Raw genomic sequence first — 23281 nt, 5'->3', positions numbered from 1 at the left:
ATAGTATTTTCTTTGATAATTGACTGTGGCTTCAGATTTAAAATATTTTCCATATTTCACATTTCATGCTGCTACACCAAATAGAATTTAATGAGAATCTGACAAAAATAAATTTGCAAATGGGTGAAAATTTTCTCTGCTCCCTGAGATTCGGAGTTTTCTTTCATAGACACATTCCAGACAATCTGCCTGGTCGTATGTTGTTACAGAAATCATTAGTGCTTAAGCATTGCTAACACATGCGTATATACTATTTGCAATGTTTGATGTAAAGCACATGAAATATCAGCAATGGCCTGTAATTATAAAGTAGAAGACACTACATGATCTCATAGATCTGTCTTAGGAAATATCACTTATTTACTTTACCTTAAACTACTTTTTGTTTACAGTCTTATTTGAACATGGTTTTCACCATGTTATGGGACGCCAGTTTTCAAAATATGTTCATTGTGTTAATTTAGTAAAGACTGCAGCAATGCGTTTACAGAAATTTATTTATCCGGCTGGGCAAGGACAGTTTCTATTTATAATATTTTTTTCTGCCATCAATTCATGAAAACAAAATGATGGTAAACAATATAATTAACTCATGGAGATAAATTACTTAATTTCAAAGTTAACTCGGTAAGGTGGAAGAATAAAATACATCTACCGAATCAATTCTGCTTTTAATACAGAATAGTCTCCTCTCTTTACTTACTTGACATTATTCACATAACCACTAATACACTTTTTTTTTTCCTTTAAATAAACTATTTTCAGTAGGGGTAATATATTTAATCAGTAGGAAACTGCATGTAACTACAATATCACACATAATTATAGAAAGAATTGGTCAGCGTACTCCATGTCCCAGAGATCGGTGGGTCACAACAGTCCTGCAAGTTGTTCGTAAATTAAATACGATGCAGCACCACTAGTACAATTTTCAGACCCGCGCAAGGTGCCTATAGTGATGGTAGAGGCTGGATTGTCTTTAATGCTTTAAGAAAATTGCAAAATAGGTAATTTATTTAAACAAAAATTGTCAGGGAAATTTATAATTTTGGTCATGGAAATTCAAGGAAAAGTCATGGGAAAGTCCACAGATTTGTGTGGACACAGTGTTAATGATGAGCATCCAGAATAAATTGGATGGTAAACTTTTCCTTTGATGTAATTTTTTTATATTTAAAAATTTTTATTTGCTTGAGTTAAATTTTTACTAAAATTAAAGGTTCTTTAAGCTAATTTGAGTACTGCTGTTAGTAACAATCTTGAGAAAAAACTCATTCAGAACTTTACTTAGGTTTTTTTTTTAAACAAAAGCTAATGAAATTAGTATTCAATTAATAAATGGTATCAGTTTGGTTTTCCTGTGTTTCTTAAGGTGCCATCTTGCATCCAGCGACGCCATAACACTGTGCAGCAAGTTATTGTCACAGCTTTACGTATTGTCACTCTTATCTGGTTGCTATCTTCCTTTGTGTTTCTCCTTATCATTGGAAGGCTAGAACAGATTAGGTGTGGGGAGGAAAAGGGAATAAATCGTGACCTTGTAGGTCACGTACTTCCTAGCTGCATATACCTCTTGGTCGACTCATAAAGATGGTTAGACCGGTGGTTTTTCTACAGTTTAACTATGACAGTAATATTTTTAATCGCTTACTCTTCTCTGTTATGTTGACTTCTCTTAAACATCGTAAGCGGTAGTGGTGGTGCTTTTACACTCTGTCGAAGCTTATCGTTTTTTTCGCCGCTGAGACCAAAGGAGATGATGTGCAGAACCCATTATCACCGGGCCGCAGCCAGACTCTCTGCCGTGGGAGCTGTTACGCGGAGACGTTGCTAGCGGCTGGCAGCTCATCAGAGCTGGGGAGCGGTCTGACGCCAGGTGCACCAGTGGCACTGCACGGCACGGCACGGCACGGCACGGCTTGTTGATGTTATTCTGCGTGGTGTTCACACCTCGCCCGCCTTCCCGGCAGCCTTGGCAAGGCGTCAAGGCCGTTCTTCCCCCCCACTCTCGCTTCCCCCTAGACGTCTTGTCACCGGTATAATTGGAGGTCTGCCGTGCCAGGCTGCGTCACGTGATGACTTGTCACGTGTCGCTGGGTTAATTTTAGCTTCACAACTCGGAGTGTGATGGTTGATTCGTAGAATCACTTGCATCTCCCAAATAGTTGATCTGGATTCAATTACCTTGCAGGGACAGACCAAAATTTTTCGCATGTGGGAATCCACGGCGGACTTGGTCGTGGTTGTGTGTTTTCCCGATTCCCCCGCTCGTTCATTCAGTCGATGCTGCATCCTCATCATCTCGTCCTTCCACATCGACACTAATAACCCTGATGTCGATGAGACATTAAGCCCTAATTCAGTCCATACTGGAGATGAATAAAAGGTAAAAAGTTCCATATCATGTTTCCAAGTTCTATATCGTATAACCAAATTCACTATTGTATATCCAAGTTCCGTATCTTGTATCCAAGTTCCATATTGTATATCCAAGTTATCTCTTGAGCCTTTGGTACACTGATGCTTGCTTTTTATCACAGGATTAATTCATACAGGATCATGCTATTAGGATCTAGGAATGATATGGATACATGATATGGAATAATTACTGAGTAAAATAAATAAATTCATATCGGGGGACTTCGAATGGATTTGGGTAAATAATATTATAATAGCTGTTATTTTTTTAATTTACCATTAAGCTGTCTTGCATTTCACATTATTTGTCTGTGTTCCCGTGTAATTATTGTGCAGTGTAATTTCCACCCCCCCTCCCTCCATTTTGCATATTTTCTCTGGACCCTGAAAAATGTAAAAAATGTAATAATGGTAAAAAATTTTACAAATGTAAAAAAAAAGTTTTCACTGTGTATTGGTCTGTAAGGGGGACGCACCACAATGCCGAATGCCAAATTGACCACAACGCAGACACGCTAGAAAACGGTTGTGTACTAAAACACCAAAATAAACTAACGCCAAAATAAACTAACGCCGAAATAAACTAACGCCGAAAAATGTCATTGCAGGACTGCCACAAAGGTTAGGTTAGGTTAGACTAGGTTAGGCTAGGCTAGGATAGGATAGGCTAGGTTAAGTTAGGTTAGGTTATATTAGGTTAGGTAAGGTTAGGTTTGATTGTGGTATTTCGGCATAAAGGTACATTTAAGAAACACACACAAATTCATTCAGTTATTTCGGCAATGTGGTAATTCGGCGTTGTGGTACACAGCAATTTTCTAGCTGTCGGCGTTGTGGTTGTGGTCAATTTTGACATTCAGCATTATTGTACATTCGGTGTTGTGGTATTTCGGCGTTGTGGTAACGACCCGTCTGTAAGGATAACTTAAGCAATAACTTGAAAACCCATTTGCAGTGTTAATAATAACAACACATTTAAAGGATTTATAAAATAGGATTATGATAAATTGAGGTTACATCTATGTACAAAAAAAGGGTGGATTTCACTGTGTATGTGGTCTAACTGGTCAACTTAAGCTATAACTTGAAACCCTGATGTTTTTAGTAATAGTAAATTTAAAGGATTCGTAAAATATGTATATAACCAAATACATTTTAGGTTTATTGATACATTTTCTATTGGTGGTAATTGACCAGACAGTCTACATTACAACTTTTTTCAATTAATCAGTATCTTGTACTTATAAACTGTCTCAATATTTATTCGAAAAAAAAAAAACAATTTTATTTTGCTTTGTATGACTTAATAAACATCATTCATTTAGTTATATAGTGCATTCCTGCTAATGTAAATGTTTTAAAATATAACTACTTGATTCAATATTTTTCCAGCTGAAACAGACTTAATTTAGGATATTTCAAGTTGAATATATACAGTTGTTCACAAGAGTGAATGTTGGGAGTAGATTTATAAAAAAGGATTTAATTTAGATGAAATGCGCAATTGCATTGTCAGGAATAGTTGCACAAGAATGGTTCATGTTCATGTTCCTTGCAAGTTGCCAGCATTGGTCGGTAAATATTTTAGTTTTTATGACAAAATATTTTTGTGAATATTTTTCTAGTAAGACTTTCACAAAAAAATAATAAAATTTGATCAACTTTTTTTTATGCAAACAATCAAATAAAACATACCTGCCTATTGTCTTTCATTACAGTGTAATGGCTCACTGAACATTTGAGAGTTCAGTAGGATCCAAGCTATCCTCTACCACCTGATAGGAACAAAAAATTTTGGTTTATCAATCTGCAAAGAATAAAGTAGAGTATAGAATATGTCAGGTTGTAATTGAGCGAAAGAAACTCTTGACACCCAACATAAGGTGCCGAGATATTCTTTTATACAGTTTCAAGTAATATAAGCTCTGACACCTTGAGTGTTAAACTGGACTAAAATGGGAAGAGGGATTCTGGGTGGGGGATAGAAGGGTCTGGTATGGGGGGGAGAGGAGGACGTTGGGTTCGTGATCTTCGCACTTGTCGCCTGCCTAGAAAGTTTCTCGGGAGTTATTCATAATGTCCTTCAACATGTATTTCCAAGGACCTTCCCGTGTATCTTGTCGTCTCTGCACGCTCAGCCCTGTGCAACAAGTCTAGGTGCTGTAGGCTCTACTCTGCCCGAGCGTCGAACCTAGGACCTTGCTCGCGAGCACCCGACGCAGTGAGTGCCACATTTAAAACTGTGGCAATGGATAACCATCTCGTGTCCTCGCAGAACACACTCTCTGAACTGCCTCGAACTCTGCCACCCTGCCAAGCGACGTGTCGGTGTTCTCGAACCATCCTCCACGGAGCAAACAAAACGTGAGGGTGGCGAGTTCCTGTGCTCGATCAGTGAACAGTGATTTGCTGACTCGACAACTGCACTACGTTGGAGCCTCCGCAAAGTTGAAACTGAACAAATCCTCAAATGATATTCCCTTACATGGTTATATATTCCCGAAAAAATTTCTTCGAAAATTTTTCGACTCGCATCTCTAGTGATTGGTGTTGTCATTTCAGGGTGGCAACAACGCTGGTCACACTGTCGTTGTGGACCATACAGAGTACGACTTCCACCTCCTCCCCAGTGGCATCATCAACCCAAAGTGCAAGTCAATAATTGGTAAGTGCATTTCCTTCGCTTCAGTGAAACACCTGGATTGTTGCTATGCCCCTAATTTTAACATTACGTATTAGTTTGGAAAGTTCAATTAATTCCTTCATGCATGTGTGGCAAACCTAGTGCCATTAGCTTGATCTCAAACTCAAGATAAATGTATTTTTAATTAAACGAGCACCAAGCTATTACCCAAGATAGCACCCTCGTGTGCATAACTGTGCGACATATTACGATAAATTTACCCTTTTGCAATATATATACTTTTTGAAGCTTTTAAATAGGTAAGTCTGGATGGTGGTGGCAGATGGATTATTCATTAGTTACAAGGCTTTATTTTTTTTATTGAATAAAAAAATAGAGCAAAAGTATGCCATCTCAGGTGTGCCCATTAATTTTCTTAAAATTGTTTGCTATGTTAATACGTTTCAATTTTTTTTTCTTTTATACATATTTCTTTTATACACACTGTGCTATCTACTGCAACCTAATAATCAGAAATAAGATTTATTTTTTGTTTTAGTTAAGGAGAGAGTGCATCTGTGTGTGTGCCAGTGTTTTGTTTCTTGTTGGTGCTAGTCCAGTATGTGTTTTACTCTTATGTTTTTGTTTTCTTAATATGTTAAAAGTAAATTTGCTCTCTTTTTTACTGATGGAAGCATCTGATGATTTTGACCAGCCTTTATGAAATAAGGTAGGTGGGATTTTATGCGACACTTTAACACCCTGTGTACTAAAATGACAAAATACTTAGATTATGTTTGGCTGGAGATAACGTGAGTACAGTGTCTGTGGATACGTGTGAGGGGTCTGGGCTGAAACACACACCGGTCCGGCCTCGGCGTGGCTCTGACAGCCACAAGCCCCACTGGGATTGTGCCTGTCGCTGGGTCGGTGATTGCAGTCAAGTGACGAGGGCAAGTGCAGTGCCGCGATTGGCCGCGCCCATCTGGAGCGGCGTGACTCAGTGCTGCTCCAGGAGGCGTCTGTGCTGATGAGCTGGCTGTCACTCTCGATTGTCTCAGTTGTGTTCAGATGCAAGTGACTTAACATCTTGAATTGATGAAACTGACACATGCACATACGGTAAAAGAAAACGTAAAAAAAAATCGCAGTGTCATTTATAAAAGTTCATTCTGCTGGCATCGTGACAGCTCCTAGGGTGTGACAATATTTTGTAGTTTTTACGCCTCCTACATTTGTGAACTTTCAATAGTAATCGTGATGAATGCTAAATCTTGGTACAGTAGTTAAATGAACATATTGGTAGAATTATCATCTGAAAAGCAAACTACTACTGACCTACCTAAAGCTAAAATTACATTTGGCAAATTTACTAGCTGCGTGCCTGTTAATCCACTAGCAAACTAACTGACTCAATGTAGTTAATTGTACTGGCTTACTTACTTGCCGCTCAATTTATCCCAGCAAGTTAATTTGAATAATAGATTATTTTCTTGTTGCTTTCTTGCCATTGCCTTTTTTTTTTTTAAATGGTGGGGTCAGTTTTAGTAAACAGTTATAAAACCAAAATTTTTTTTAAGGTTAAACAATATTTGCATGGTTTGATTTAATTTTAAACCAATAAAATAATACTGATAGAAAGAAGTGTGATTATAGAAGAAAAATACAAACTAAAAAAGAATATACTATTTTTCCTTGCCCAGTGTAATTACACTCGCCAAGTAGTGATGTCACACAAGTGCACAGGTTTTTTTTTTTTTGCAGAAGAATGGCTAGTACACGCACTTGGAATAATTGATGCTAAAGGGTGTGTTTCACACACAATGTTGATTTTTCATATATTTTTTTTCATTACTATTTTGTAAGGGCTATTTCTGTAAATTTAATGTACCTGTCTTGCATATGTTTCGTTATAAATATTTTCAACAGATGTTAACAAAGTGTAACACGTATGTTTGTTAAAAGTTGCACGATTGTTTGTAATTATGAATAACTTTCATGACTTTATACATCTACTATATTGCTCATAGTAAATGCACGTTGAAAAATGTTTGTAATGGAACAATAAATTCAAGATAGGTAAGAGTTAAAAAATAGCCCTTAACTAACCAGAATGACAAGAATATTGTTGCGATTTACCGCGGCTTCGTAAAGGATAGCCCAATAAAGATTTTATCACTACACAGTTTTATTGATGGCCACTTTATGTCACTTACAAATAATCTTCTAAAATGGCAAATAATAAATTGCACAAAAAAAATGTTGCTTCCCTAGTCACTCGTTTCTTACAATCCGCACACCTCGCTGGGCCGCACCTCTGGCGCAACTCTCACCGCAGCACCCCTCGTGGACCTCCGCCACGGGACTCCGTCGCCGCACTCCGCCGTCGCCGACACACTTGCCTTCGCCGAGGAACTGCTCAACGCCTTGCTCGCAACTTCGCTCGGGACTCCGCCGCGCCCGCGACTCTGTCGCCCAGAACTGAACTCTCTGCCCTGGAACCTACGTCCAAGGACTTTGCCACTGCCGCACCCGCGGCACTATCGCCCCGGAAACTCCGCCGCGGGAGAACTTTCCGACCGACTCTCTCCCTGCCTTGGAACCTTCGTCCAGGGACTTCGCCGCTCTATCGCCTGGAAACTCCGCCGCGGGAAAGCTCTCGCCTGAACTCACTCTGAACTCTCCCCCGGAGGCCGGCATCCCCGGCTTATATACCAGCCCAGGCGCCTTCCAGAAATCACAAGCGCCGCTGGGGCCAGTCATGTCATTGCGCGCCGACCCGACGGCAGAAATCTCTCGAAACATGTGTCGGTGGCTGCCAGGTGGCGCGCGGAACTCCCCAGCTGCGAGGTGTCAGGTGTCTTGGCTATCAGCGCTGCGCGGGGGACTTGCTCACGTCCGTAACATTATGAAATAAAAAAATCTACAGGGCATGTGAAACGCAGTCTAAAATCATACATCAAGTTTTGTTTGCTGAGAAATTTTCCTGCTTTCAGGTAATGGCGTGGTCATCCACCTGCCAGGTCTGTTTGAGGAGTTGGAGAAGAACGAAGCTAAGGGAATGACGAACTGGGAAGACAGATTACTTGTGTCTGACAGAGCACACATTGTGTTTGATTTCCACCAGGTATGTGTCTGTGCTGCTGGTAGTATGTACTTCAGTTTCTGCAACATTGTGTAGTTTCAAGAAGTTAGCTGGTAAGACTTCCGTTATACTTGTGAGTTGCTTGTGTTGGGAATGAATGTCTCATGTTGTGTCAGTCTATAAAGAAGAACATGCGAAACCTTGGAGTTGAATATTTATAGTTGTTGTTCCAAAGGCCAGCACTGAGTCATTAAGCTCAAAATACTGGATTTTCTCATGATTTCATGCTAAAATAGCATGAATATCACATTCATACATCAGTATGACCATACAGGTAATAGCTCCATTCAAGATCTTTAATTAACTTACGTACAGTCCTATCAAGAATAAAAATTTTAACTTTGCCAATATTATGAATCATCATTATAATTATATACTTTTCAAACTGCTTATCACTCTTGTCTTTAAGGCTAAATTAAGTGATAAGTGAGATATTGGATATCTTGCGTGTCCTATGAATAATTTGAAAGTTTGGATGTCTAGATGTTTATTTAATCACTTTATTATTCAATTAATTTTTAATTACTTTTGGATTAGAGCTAGCCCATAAATGGGATTAAATCATAGTATTATACTTTTCATCCCTTAAAAATTTCCATTTCTTAAGGAATAGCCATTAAATTCCATCTTCAAAGTACGCACACTGTGACGCAGGCCGCAATAGTAGTGATAACCACTACCTATGTTTAAAGTTTTAATATAATAAGCATTTTATTTTCATTATAATTTTGTTTGAATTTTATAACAAAACAAACCTTATAATTTTTTTTTTACCTATGTATCGTGATGAGACTGCAAATATGAGTGTGTAAGAATGCTTTGAAACAGGAATTGAATGCATCAGCAACAGGTGCTAGCTAGTTTTAAATAAGCTTTAAGCCTTTATGCTGATGGCAGTGTAATTAAATATGACTTTGGTTTAAATTTCATAATATAAATCTTGCACATTATTATGATTTTTTTTTTGGAAATATATACTATAATTTCTTAGATATTGATTTCTTAAAAAAAATGCAGAGATTTCAGATGTTTGCAGTATAGTGTTTGTTGGATGGTATTAAAGTAATGGCATAATAAATAGTTTCCCCTCCATGTACAATTTTTTTTTCTCTTGATAATCTTATAAAGTAGTGATTTTTACTGTGCATGTTTTTATCTAAGCATATATTGAGGAGCCATTTTTATCAGCCTGTCATTGCAAGTTATATAATTTTAAGTGGTGGTACTCAGAAACTCAAATTCCAAAGTTCTAATGAAAGTAAACAAAAAAAACATAAAATTTTGGTTGCTGCAAAAAAAATTAGAACCCATTGTTTTCCAGATTATTTATATCTGTTTTGAAATAAGAAAGGAAAAGAAACTATTAAGAACTTACATTTATAAATCCAGCAGTCTATTCTGATTTTTTTTTAACTTGAGCAGTGGGTGGTTTCACATTAGCTACGGTATTGTATTATGTAACTTTGCATGTGAATGCTTGCAGCAAGTAGATGGTCTACAAGAGCTAGAGAAGGGGCAAAAGTCTCTTGGAACGACGAAAAAGGGCATTGGACCAACTTACTCCTCGAAAGCCAATCGCAATGGAATTCGCATTGCAGATCTTTTGGGAGACTACAGCCAGTTCACAGAAAAGTAAGTTTAGTTGGAGGAGTTTCAATCTTTCAAAATAAATTCTGTGGAATCAACTTTGCCATACAATTAATGCAGTGAAGTATAGTAAATCACAAGGTTTAAAATTTATAGAATTTTTTTTTTTCTGTTGTAATGTTCATATAAGTGCCAGACTAGCCTTTAATGGGAAAAATATGGGCATTCCAATTTTTTTGTAGGATTTAATGAACTTGCAGTATTTAAAAAAAAAAAAAGTTGCTCTAGCTTGTTGATTTGGTACAATCTTCAAACGCTGACATTTTTAACATTGCAGGGCCATACATACTTCACTGCATGAAGATGGCTTGATGCAGTCGTGTAAGTTAGTTTTCTCTGGGCATGTTTTGGGGGGTTGTAGCGATTGTTTCTTTTGTCTGTTGCAAGGTTCCAAAGCCTCGTCTCTGTGTACCAGAGAATGTTCCCCGCCCTCCAAGTTAACGTCGAAGCTGAACTAACACGCTACAAAGCATTTGCCGAACGAATACGGCCACATGTGGTCGATACAGTGTCTTACCTGCACTCTGCCTTGAAGCGTGGGCAGAAGGTGCTGGTCGAAGGGGCAAATGCAGCCATGTTAGACATTGATTTTGGTAGGTTTTGGAGAGCGGTTCATCCAGAAACGTAACTAAGGAAATCTACATAACTGTAGGTGCTTTCCAAATTTTGGCTTTTAGGTTAGAAAGAATTGCCCTTGAAAACTTTCACATCATTATTGTCTTTCGAACTGTTACAACAACTTCTTTTAAACTATTTTTTCTTAATATTAGGACATTGTTACTTTGGGATTTAAGAAGGTAGTGTACATACATTTGTTCATCACAGGTAAGTGATTTATTTTGCTTTTTTTTTTTAAATTAAATTTGAAACATATTCCAACCCTGTGCTAAATCTGCAGAAAAATAATTGGTTCATGCAACTTTTTCATTTTGCTGTTATCAAAACAAAACTTATTTTGTGAATTTTTTAAAGGCAGTATGAATAATTTTATTGTTTGGTTTTTACTTTTTGTTTGTAGTTTGATTGGATTCTGAATGAAAGTAATATAAATTATGATCTCAATATTCTTTTTGTAGGGGATGCGCTTAGTCAGGGGAAGTTTGTGTTAGTGAGATGACAGGTGTGTTGCTTGCTGGTGCTTCTAGCACAGTATCGCCTATTAAGCGCAAGTCTTTGACTGGCCTGGAGTCTTCTCATCGTGCATAGGGAAACTATGACGTTTTGAGTGGTATCCATGACATATGGTGGAGAAATGAAGATAAAGGTGTAATGCAAGTCCCTTGAGAACTTTCAAGAATATCTACCAGGCTTATTATGCCTATAAATTATTCTAAGAGAATGCATTTGAACCTTTTTTCCTCTTCAAAAAATACAGTTTAAAAACAAATTATGGAAGCAGAACTGCTCATCCCCCCTCAGCGCATTCTTAAATGCTTACATAAACAGACACGACTCGGATATACTGAGCAGTTTTGAAATTATGTAGATTCTTCAGAAGCAGGGCCCTTGAAACTGTTACGCATTATTTAACACACACAAGGAGAGCATTATGCGTGGTGTTCATGTTGCAGGCACGTATCCGTACGTCACGTCGTCCAACTGCAGCATCGGGGGCGTCTGCACCGGCCTGGGTCTTCCCCCGTGCCACATCGGGGACGTCATTGGCGTGGTGAAGGCATACACCACTCGCGTCGGGGATGGACCCTTCCCCTCCGAGCAGCTGAACGTGAGTTGCAGCGGACTTATGCGAATCCTGCTTTTTTTTCCCTTTATTTGAATCAAATTTTTGAATAGATAATACAAATTAATCACGAATATTGAATATTTTTTAAATTGAATCTTAAAAAAAAATTAATTTTTTTATTTAGTTCCCAGGAGTCTGAGAAAATCATATGCACAATACAGTAAAATGAATTAGTGATAAATATAATATAGATAAACATTGTGTTAAATCTGATGTGAATCACACATACAACTCGGACAGACATCAATTCCTTCATCATCCCCCTTCCTCCCCCCTCATTTATTCACTCCTGCGATGCTGACTGCCTATTTCTGTTAGTGCTTGGGTGCAGGCAGCTGCACTGTCACCATTTCAAAACACATCTGGCTCAGTGCTGCTGCTGCGTGACCTTAAAATCACAGTGTCTCACCTCCTGCGTGAGGGGTGGGAGGCAGCGTTCTTCCCCTCCTTTACCGGCCTACTCAACAAGCTCGGCCAATCAGCGCTCTGCTTTTTACCCCTCCCCTGGCCAGATGTGCGATGAAGAGGGCACACAGCAACTGTGATAACCAGTCACCGCTTAAAAGCTTGTGTATCCTCAACCCATCGGAACTACCTGCACGTCAAGACCTCCGACCTTCAGCTACGAGAGTTCTGCCCATCGTTGCCGCCATCTGCCCCTGATTCCAACGTCCGTTTACGGATGCCCTATTTTTTAATGGTGACGTTTCTCAACTGTCCATTTCTAGAACTGCTGCCGACCGTCAATTTCCCGACATGTCCAAGCCGTCTGTCTACAGAAGCATCTCTGCAGCATTGTGCGACCAGCAGGGCTCATCCCGGACATTTCCGCCTCCTGTCCAGTTACATGTTCGTAATCTTTTGCCACTAGGGGCAACTGTCAGTGTGCGTCAAGGCGGCTAGATTCGGTGATTTGTGTTGCGTAAAATATTCAACCATGCACCAGAAATTGACTCTACTAGTCATTTACATGCATGCTGTGGCAAGGAACCCCTGCCATGGTAAGTTTTAAAAAAAAATGTGTGTGTGTTGGTTTCTGGCAACATACCATGAAGCTTTAGCGGAAGTCTTTTGTATTTTCACCGGGGAAAGGTTTAGCTGTTGTACTTCCCATGATACCAGTACCAAGGTTTTATTTACTGTTGTTGGTGCTAGTTATTTTGCTTTGAACGGGCGGGACCGACCCATCACTATTTTAAGAATAAATTTAGGCAATTATTTGTTAGCTGTCAATGTTTCTGATTCATTTTTATTTATTCAGCAATCTTAACTAACAATTATTTCCTTTAAATTAAAATTATTAATTTTTTGCTTGATAATGGCATTATATGTTTTGAAACTATTTACAGCATTAGTTTTTTTTAGGTTTTGTTTTTTTGATTCAAATTTGCGTGCCAATTAAAATAAATGTTTCCGGCCTATCCATAATGTGTTATTATTTGTTAATAAGTGTGTGAAACCAATCCTTAAAAAACCTGTCAATAGTCTGTTTGTATTTAGGCATTATAACATCTTACTATATCCATTAAAAAAAAATTCATAGTATTCGTGCAATTGTATGTTTTATGTATACAGTTGGTTTTTTAAATTTGAAATGTGGACTTTTAGCGACATGTGTACCAGTATCGTGGGGCCACTCTCTAACTTCCCTGAGCGGCGACGACGGCCGGTGTTTCAGGAGGTGGGGGAGCTGCTGCAGACCAGAGGCAGCGAGGTCGGCGTGACGACCAAGAGGAAGCGACGGTGCGGTTGGCTTGACATCCCGCTGCTCCAGTACACGTCCATGGTCAACGGCTACACTGCGTGAGTGGCCTGGCCTCAAACAGGGCTCTCCTGATTTAACTGATATCAATTGATATTTGATTGATATTGATTTGACATAGCTGTAGTCATACGTCTTTAATAAAAACCTGAAGGAACCATAATTATTGCACTTTTTAATGAGTTTTTTTTTTTTACCAAACTATTGCGAAATTTGCTCAATCTCGAATTTTATATACAGTAAATCCTTTTTAGAAAATCCCACTTAAGAAAAATTCCTGCAAATATAAGTTTAAAACAGTTTTTAATTGTTACTTCTCGATTGAGACACCTGGACCTGCAAATGTGGGGAATGTTTCCCTCGGCACGAACCAGCAGGGTGGATGGTGAAGGCTGTGGTGCTGTGCTGTCCCCAGGCTGTGTCTCACCAAGCTGGACATACTTGACACTTTGCCTGAGCTGAAGATGGCGGTGGCGTACAGGAGCAAAGGAAAGGTGCTGGACCACTTCCCAGCCAACGCCGCCGAAGTTGGCAGTGTGGAGGTGAGAACATCTCGCAGGATTCACTTTTTTAGTATGGTCAAACCTCATTTTTACAAACCTGAAGGGACTATAATTTTTAGCAATTTGTATTAACCAAACTGTTGGTGAATCATTACAACATAAATAAATTGATTAACTTCTAATTCTTATAATTATAACCATAAAGAATATTATGTACACTGTATTATATAAACAGTTTGATAGCTTGCAGCCTCTTTTCGCTTCAACTTTCCTCCTCAATGGGCGGCCTTTCCCACGTGTCACAGTTCTCAGTGTCCTTCACTGATGCTCCCATTGTGGACTCTCACACAGCAGCTAAGTCCCAAAGGAATGTGATTCTTTTTAATCATTCAGAATTTTTTAACCAACAGAAGCTCTAGTTCAGGGTATACTGAAGAATGAAGTCTTAAACTTTTTAATTTTAAATTTTGCTGTAACTGTCCAGATTTGATCGTTAATAAGTCCTGAAGTTTGTTAAAACTTACTTAAAACAAAATTGTTGTTGTCGCTCTACCTTCAAAAACGTTTTCAACCTTAAGGTATTAAAAGGTAACAGACAAACAATAAATAGCTGTTAGTTATTTACTAAATATTAATTTCTCCTTCCCATTTAACAATATGCTGACCTGAATAATAGTCTGTAATTCTAAATTTTATCTTGCTTTGCTACTCTAAAACATTTTTGGTTGTCCCGTGTCTAATAACTTAATTTTTAGTTAGCTTAAAATATTAAGTGTTTTATAGTATTTTTGTGAGCTGCATGCCATCTGTTTTTTTCTTCAAGCATGCCTTAAACGAGACTGTTCTTTTTAATTGAGTAGTATCCACTTAAGCCTTTCTTGGTCCTTTAAAAAACTGTCAGGTCATTTATGAAATTTTTTTTTCCTCCTGTAATAGTTGAAAGACTGATGGAATTGTTGGCCCTGGCTATATGTCATTACAAACTTTTTTTTTATCCTCTGAAAGAAGCTTTTTTTTTTTTAACCAGTTCGGTTTACATTTGTTTTGTCAGTATTAGACCAGTGGCAGATTTTGGTTGCATATCGCCTCTTTAGTTGTTTATTGTTTTTATTGAAGCTGTATATATGTCTGATCTTGCAAGCACAATATTTTTCCACCTTTTTGTTTCGTCTGGTAGTTGGTTTCTTTGGCTTTACGTCACCTGACCTACTGGGTTGCCCACCGGCCGTCTAGACACTTGCTCCTTGGCTGCCTTTTGTGGCGTCAACCCCCCTTCCCCCAACAGAAGCCTGCCGAGCGACCTTCATGTTGCGTCATTGTCAGACAGGGTGTACAACTTGGTTTTCAATTTTGTGTGAGGCATCTAAAATAAATTAGTAATTTTTTGAGCTACTTGGTGTCACTGATTTGAGGAATCTGCAGTCAACATGCCCTAGTGTTACTGATGTACTGTGCTCGTTTGTTACTATTGATTTGTACGCTGTTGAAACTAAGATGATTAATTATTTTAATACCCATCACAATGGAGTTTCCGTAATGTGAAGATTGCCCAATCAGGCGAAAATGCAAACAATGTGCAAGGGGGTGAGGAAGTGCTTCGGTATTTAATGTAAGAATGTTTGTGTTTTAGTGCTTTTAGTGTTCATGCCATGTTCACATTTTAAGTTTCCCACTACATTAATAGTTTTGTATCCGACTATATTTTATTGACTGCAAATAATATTCCAAGCGATTGTACCAGAGTACCTTCTGAAGGAGGAACTGGTTTACAAACTTCAATTAGGAGGAATCAGCTCTTCATGTGATGCTCAGGCACTCAGGAAATGCTTAAGGGTAGCGTGCCAAGACAATATCCAAACTTCCCTTCTTAATTCAATGTTATGGGTATAGTTGAACTATTTACCAACTGCTCAAGATTTGTTCAGGCTGCCTGATTACTAGTAGCTTTTTAAAGCCGTTACTCTTAATAAGGTTTGCAGACTTTTGCAGCCACTGTCTGATGTTGCTTGTCTTCTGGGTTCTAGCCACGTCGGAAGGCGAAGATTTGTGGCGGGGCGGGTGGCGGGTCGTTGGTATGGCAGTGACTGTACTGAAGAGCATGGGGGTGGAAAACTGAGTAGTGGCGATAAATGGATGAAGCAGTTGGACTGGAGACGAAGGCATGAGAGGCAAATGGAGGGGGTGTGGGTTGGAGGTGTGACAATGAGGGTGAAGGGGTGTGCAGGAAGAAGAACAAATCTTGAGCAATTGGTAAATAGCACGACTATACCTGTAGCTCAGCGTGCTGCTTGGCGGCTACCTGAGCTCGTGTTGTTAAGGGAGGGACTGTGGATGCAGGTGGAGTACGAGAAGTTTCCTGGCTGGGAGAGCAGCATCGAGGACATCAGAGAGTACGACAAGCTGCCGGAGAACGCCAGGAAGTACATAGCGAGAATAGAGGAGCTGCTGGAAATACCGGGTGAGTGGACGCGTCAGAGTGATTTACTACGCAAGTTCCTTGTTTGTTTGCAAAGTCCACGCTCATAGAAATCTCAGACCCACAAAATTTACTCATTTGGAAAGACTTGCATGTTAGTAGGGTATGTGTCCATTGCATGGGTAAGAGAATTTAAAGTCCTGAATGTTGTGAATTTTTTATCTCACTACAGTGATCTCTTACTAACTGTGAGAGATGTGTTTTTATTTTAGTCCTGAAGTGGATCTATCATTTCAAGAAATATGTAATAAACAAAATATGTACTGGACATAATAATGACAATGTTGAAACTGTCACTGGGAATCAATTCCTCATAATTCTCTTTAATCTTTGCTGTATGTTTAACTTTTACTAGTCATAATTGTATGTGTTGAATACTTACCGTGTATGCCCGAATATAAGGCGACCCCGAATATAAGGCTACCTGCAGTTTCAGGAGGCCAAACAAATGTAAAAATAATTTTGGTAGAAATGAATGTGAAAATTCATTAAATATACATTTTGTGTTGATAAATCCTTTTTGCATTTATGTACATATATCACATTACTTATTTAAAAAAAGTTTGAATGGCCTACCCTAAAAATTAAAAGAAAACAATTAGAAAATATTTATTTTTTTAAGTATTACACAATCACTCTTAAAATATCACATTTAACTTTCAGTTTCACTTAAGCTATGTATTATTATTTAGTAGTGTGTTAAACGTAACAAAGCAAACAAAGAATGCAGTTTGCCGGAACAAAACAAGTGGCTAGCTGCCATGGTAAAGCATACGGCCATGAATAACTTCGGTGACGTGACTGTGAATATTTGTCCATATTACTCTTTGACAGAGTCTCTGTCCTATGAATTTTAAAGAATAATCTATGAAAATTATGTTATTTGAAAGGTTTTCACATAAATAGTGGATTACTGTGAAATTATTAAAATAGCTTTTGAAGCAACGTACCAAATTCCTGTAAATATGGCGTCTTCGTGCGTGTTCGGCAATGTTCGTTTTACAACAAAGAAATATTGTGGAAAGACAGTTGGCAGCCGTGAATTTCCAAACATTACATCCAAAATGTTCTTAACATTTTATGTTTGTAAACGTAAACAATCGTTCTGAAAATAGCTGAGATATTGTAGAACAAATATTTCCGTTAAAAATCTGAAAATAAATTACCGTAAATGTTAACACGCGATTGAACACAAAGTACAAATATGAATTGTGTAATAAAAGGTTGCCATTTTGAGATGCTTCAACATTCACATTTTTACTCAAGAACAAATATTTTAATTTTCAACTTTAAACAATTGTGAAATACTGCAATATTGGGTGGATTTATCGTTTTCCTCGTGTGAGGTAACAAAGTTTTAGTTAATATAAAAAATCGTGAACATTTTGTTTAACAATGTTTATACTGTAGCTTTCTGCTTGGAACTAATGTTTGCGGTGCTGACGTCTTGGGTGCGAAAATAAGGCGACTTCCAATTTTCGCATCTCTCGTTTATGTAAAAATGGTCGCCTTATATTCGGACCAATACGGTATATCCAAATCAAATTTTTTAAGTGGACTGGAAGGTACAGTAACATAGGATAATTAGTGTAAAAGACATAAAATGTAATTAAAAAACATGCCTGAAACAGTAGTTTAACTGAAAATATCTTAATGAATGTTAGGATCATCATAAGTAGAGCTGTGCCAAGATGGACTGCCAAAAGCTGATTTTGTCGCTATTACATCATTAATTTTTAGCCAATACAACCTGAAAGAAAAACATGGTTGTGCAACATAATAGTACACAACTGCACGTTTATTTCATTTAAAAAATAAAAATAAAAACTTGTCAGGACTGTTAGTACCGTATTTACTTGCAAAAATCTCTTAAACAAGCCGTAACACTTTTAGCTGCTAAGCGTCAGTGATAGTGATGACATACTGCCTAAAAGAGAGCCAAGTTGTAATGTTCTTCACATGTGCATCTACCGCCACTGCCATTGTGTGTGTCTGAATCTTCTGTCACTCTATTTTTTACTGTCTAAAAATGGAACTGTGGCCAATGTGTTTTGTTAATATTCTCCTGAGGATCAATAATAAATTTGGTGTATGTTTTTTTATAGTAAAAGAGCATTATTTCATTTTGTAAAGACAAAACTGTAATTTCAAAAGTAAAACTGGACTACCGAAGGTATAGTGAGATGAAAAAAAATATGGAAAAAAAGTCTTTGATTGAAGTATAAATAAATTAGTGATTTGTCGAATACCAATTTTTTTGGAATCTAAATGTCAGATTCACATCACAGAGTACTTCGAATATACCCCTCCGATCCAAATCTAGGTCTCTATCTAGGTATCTATGACGAAACAGACGTTGGGACTCAAAAAAATAAATGTAAATAATTTGAGTTTCCAGATAAAATTAGCAAAAATTTTGTTTATAATATTGCTGAACTAAAATACAATTTACCTAGCTCCCGTTAACAATGAAAACTCTTAATAACTAGGATTTAAATATGTAAATATTAGCTCATTCAATCACTAATTTGGGAATGCAGTATTTTAAAAAAGATTCACTTCTTCGTAAAATAAGTTGCAATGGATTTCACAGTATTTTGCAGTTCGCGATAATTATCAATATGTAGTGTAGCAAGTTGTGGAAAATGAGGTGAATAGAAATGAAAGTTTGGTTGGTTAGGTTAAGTAAGGTTAGCTGTATAATTAAAAAAAAATATATTTCACAATTTAAATATTTAAACAAACATTTTGCATATAATTGCTGTAGCTTAACCAACCTTTCACTTTAGTATTATTCGTCTAATTTTCCAGAATTTGTAACTTGACATAAAAAAATTTCAGTGGGATTCTAATTCTCATTCTTACTATTAATATTCACGAATAATTTGATATTTGTATTTGTATTTGATTAGAACTAAAAAACTTACATTCGCACATGTCTACTCACGGGTCCAAGATAATATAATGTACAATAAATGAAAAAAAAAAAAAAACTATGCTGTTAAAACATTTTTGGGTTACATTGGATACATTCATGAACTAAGATTCCAGAATCAATACATATTGAAATTTTATTTACATGTTAAAAGTAAAATATCATGGGGAATGGTAACAAAATAGGTATGAAGAAAAAAAAGTTATCTAGTAAACTTTAGAGGTTATCAGTGTTTAAATTTTTTAAATTTCTTATCCAGTAATAGTTTTGTTCAAATCTTTTTCTTGAAATATTGAATTCTTTGAATACTAATTTAATGGTATTTGAAGATTTCAATGGCCCATCCTTAAAATAAACCCTTGGTGATAGCATTCTCTAAGGGTGCTGTGAAGTTGCCCTAATCTAGCATCTTGCATCTTATCACTCTGTGCAGTCATGGTATGAAATTATATGAACAAGAGTATGAGGTTTATTGGAGTCATTTGCATTGTGTTTATGTATTGCATTTGTCCAATTTTTTGCTAAGGCATTGATGATGCCTAAACTTCTATTCCAAGCTTCAACGTCCCCCCTTTCCTGCTCTGTTGCAGTGAAGTGGGTGGGAGTCGGTAAAGGGCGGGAGTCCATCATCAACGTTTACTGACGCCTTGCAGGGTGCACCACCGTACTCCGCTCAGCAGGTCGCGAGCTGTAACATTACTGTAGCGTACACGTAGTGTGTTGTGGGCTTAAGGTTATTTACAGTTACACTGATGCGTATATTATTCTGCATGATGTGTGTTCTGCATCCCTTTTATGTTACCTAATGGCTTTTATCTGAAATGGGTTTCCTCAAATTTATCAAAAACTTAAAATTACTTCAGCTTGTGGCCAGCCTCAGGTTAGTAACTGTACCATTTCATAATTTTAAAATGTGACTCAGAATTTTAGCCAAGAAAGAAAATCCTAACCACCTTCAACATTGTTTAGCTTTGTGTTTTATCACCTGTCGAGCACAATTATTTTAAGATAGAACTGTGTTTTTTATGTATGCGTGTAATCTGTAATTGAGTGTGGTTGAGGATATATATATTTTTCTATTCATGTTTTCTGATGTTTGCCTGCCAATGAATTCAGATTCAGAGATTTTTTTTATAAATTTAAGGTATACTTGTTTAGCACCAAAAAGAAATACATGTGAGATAAGTGATGCATGTTTGCATTATGCTTTAAATTTTTTGAGCTGATCACTTAGTGTCAACACGGTGTATTTAGTAATCTCATTAACCATAAAAAACAAAGATTATATTTTATTCTTAAAAAATATATAAGGGGTGAATATAGGAGTAAGCTTTAAAATATTTTTCAGCCATCTTTTTATAGTAACCTTATTTTTATTAAGAAAATCTATAATTTGCTTTTATATTAGATTATAGAGTTTTGTGCTTGTGTTGTAAGGATAGAACAAATTATTGTGATCAAGGGCATAAATATTTCACTGTAACAAGGATGGATAACATGCAAAATTCCAGAGTACAAAAAATTGTATAGTACTGTGTGGCATGCTTGAAAGAGTTGTGAAAAGTTCTGTTTGTGTCAATGAAGTTTGGTCAGATATCTTTTAAGTATGTGTTTGTACAGAGTGCTGATACATGTGATGGTAAATATCATTGAATAAGCTAATTGTCTAATAATTTTTGTTCAAAATTTGAAATTTGGATTTTCAGCTTTTGGACATTAGTCATAGACTTACGTTCTTGGTTAGAAGTTGTTGGCTAATTATGTATGTTTATCAGTTATAGTTAGGTCAGTTCCTAATACACAGATTGTACAGTTTCAATTCTCAAATTCAGAATTTTATTTTAAATTTTATTTGGATTTATAAAATGTAATATGAACACATGATTCATATACTTTATTCAAAATGTTATTAATTTCTAAACTATAGTGCAGTAATAAGAGACAACTTTAAAAAATACAGGAAAGTTTAATTTAGCTGTTAGCCCCATGATACATTTATGAGATTCATTAAATTTTTGAGGATTTTGTATTTAATGGATACTAAAACTAAAATCATAGCTGGCACTCTTTTATCTTCTGTCAACTTGAATATCATAACTGAATGATGTGCTGATTTGCAATCCTCTTCTAAATTGTGAAGTCTTCCAGACTGTTGTTTCATTGCAATAAGCTAATTTTCGCATCTGCTGCCAGCTTTCTGTTGGTCCTGCTCACATCCTGCCAGTCTCCTTTATTCTCCAGTAAGCTGAGACACTGAACAAAGACTTCACATGTATCCATGGAACTCTACAGAGGACAGATATATGGTGCAACCCATCGTCTAGGCTGACCCTTATGGTGAAAGTGTTGGATTTTTATGACCCAAATTATAGGTGTGACCCATAAGCAGGGATGATGGTCTGTGAGTAAATGTTTTTTTTTTTTTTTTTTTTGCATGTGTATATAAATGTTTTGGTTTTGTAATTCCTTGATTTCAAGGGTAAGGAATAATAAATATAATAAAATTCCAAAATTAAGAATTGAAACTGGGAGCTGCATGTGTTAAGAACTGACGCAGCACAAAAGGTAAAATAAATATGAATGACAAAGAATTCATTTTTAGGACAGATATTCCATTAAGTACATTTAAAAGCAGTTTTGATGCAAGATAGCGTATCCTTGCCCTGACAAGAACTGATAGTGGTAGCAAACATTCCTAATGGAAAACCCTATCAATAAATAGTATCATTATTCATTGATACTCAAATGTTAATTGGGAATATATATTGTATAGAACTGTGCAAATATTTACTTTTTTATTCAAATACAAATATCAAAATATTCTTGGATATAAATATTAAATTTAAATAATAAGAGGAAAAATTTTCAACATGTCATAATTTACCAAATACTTTATACTAGATATGTCACATTAATAGTTTTTATACTTCTTTTCAAGTACCTAAGTTGAAATAAAACTGGACTCATTAATGTATTGAAATTTGGATATAAAATTTATATTATATGCTTAACCTCAATTTTGATTATTTCATGGGGTTATAAGAACAGCTTCACTACAGTTGGAAAACAAATTAATATTTGTTACTTTGAAGTGTAAGTATTTAAAATATAATCAAATATAAAATAAATTTTACATGGTTTTGATATTTGAAATTTTGATAATTTGCACAGGCAATAACAAAACCCAGAACTCAACTTTTGATATAGTTTCTGTGAACAGTATCATCACTAGTTTGAAGTTATTGTCATAGCTAAGGTAGTTTTTTTTTTACTTTGAATCTCACTAATATGCTTAGGAAAATGAATTAAATACAGAAGTTACTTAAAACTACTTACTGCCACAGCTTGTCAGTTCATATTTATTATTATGTGGATTGCTTCAGGAAATAAGATTTTATGTAGGTAAAAAAGATTAATAATTCCTGGGCATTTATAATAGTGCAGCATTTGTTAATGCATGTGGGCATAGCCATAATTCTGTATCACACTTATTATTGCACAAATTTACTATGTTCATTCACTGATTATAGTTGAAAGGGTGTCATCAGAACAAGGTTAGCTTGTACAGATAATAGCATAGGAGATGTGCAATATTGTTGGCATATATATTTTGTGCCTGTATAAGTACCATACATAAATGCTCATGAATGAAGATTAATATTCACTTGGAAAATAGTAGGGGGAGAATAACTCTGCATTATGTACATTAAAAAAAAAAAAAGTAATGTTAGTATGATTGAGTGTGTCAAAACACATGTTTCTCAGGGTTCAATATTTGTTTGACATGAATCATTACATATTTAAAAAATATTACCTTATCCCTCTGATGTACTCTGCTAACATTTTAAGAGTAGAGAAATTATTAAATAAATACATATTTATAATGGTACTTAAGCCAATAGATGACTGGCTGATATTTCAGCAGTTTGCTGTGTTGTAATGAATGGGAGTGGCATATGAACTCTTGTTGGCCTGGAACTGTTACCAAATTATAAGTATTATTAATTATTAATAAATTTTTTAAATAA

The 23281-nt window shown here is 36.4% G+C and overlaps 1 protein-coding gene across 1 annotated transcript in view; it reads left to right on the top strand.

Moving 5' to 3' along the window:
- LOC134535976 (adenylosuccinate synthetase) overlaps positions 1-23281 on the top strand; it is a 37132-nt gene extending 13851 nt beyond the window's left edge. Inside the window, exons 2-10 of the mRNA XM_063375444.1 lie at positions 4981-5083; positions 8038-8168; positions 9670-9818; positions 10221-10426; positions 11405-11559; positions 13256-13380; positions 13755-13881; positions 16180-16300; positions 19844-23281. Coding sequence (XP_063231514.1) covers positions 4981-5083; positions 8038-8168; positions 9670-9818; positions 10221-10426; positions 11405-11559; positions 13256-13380; positions 13755-13881; positions 16180-16300; positions 19844-19896 — 1170 coding nt within the window. The 3' untranslated portion in view covers positions 19897-23281. The remainder of the gene's footprint in view (positions 1-4980; positions 5084-8037; positions 8169-9669; positions 9819-10220; positions 10427-11404; positions 11560-13255; positions 13381-13754; positions 13882-16179; positions 16301-19843) is intronic.

The sequence above is a fragment of the Bacillus rossius genome, chromosome 10 (genome assembly GCF_032445375.1).
Source record: "Bacillus rossius redtenbacheri isolate Brsri chromosome 10, Brsri_v3, whole genome shotgun sequence".
Lineage (NCBI taxonomy): Eukaryota > Metazoa > Arthropoda > Insecta > Phasmatodea > Bacillidae > Bacillus > Bacillus rossius.
This window is presented reverse-complemented; position numbering and strand designations above follow the sequence as displayed.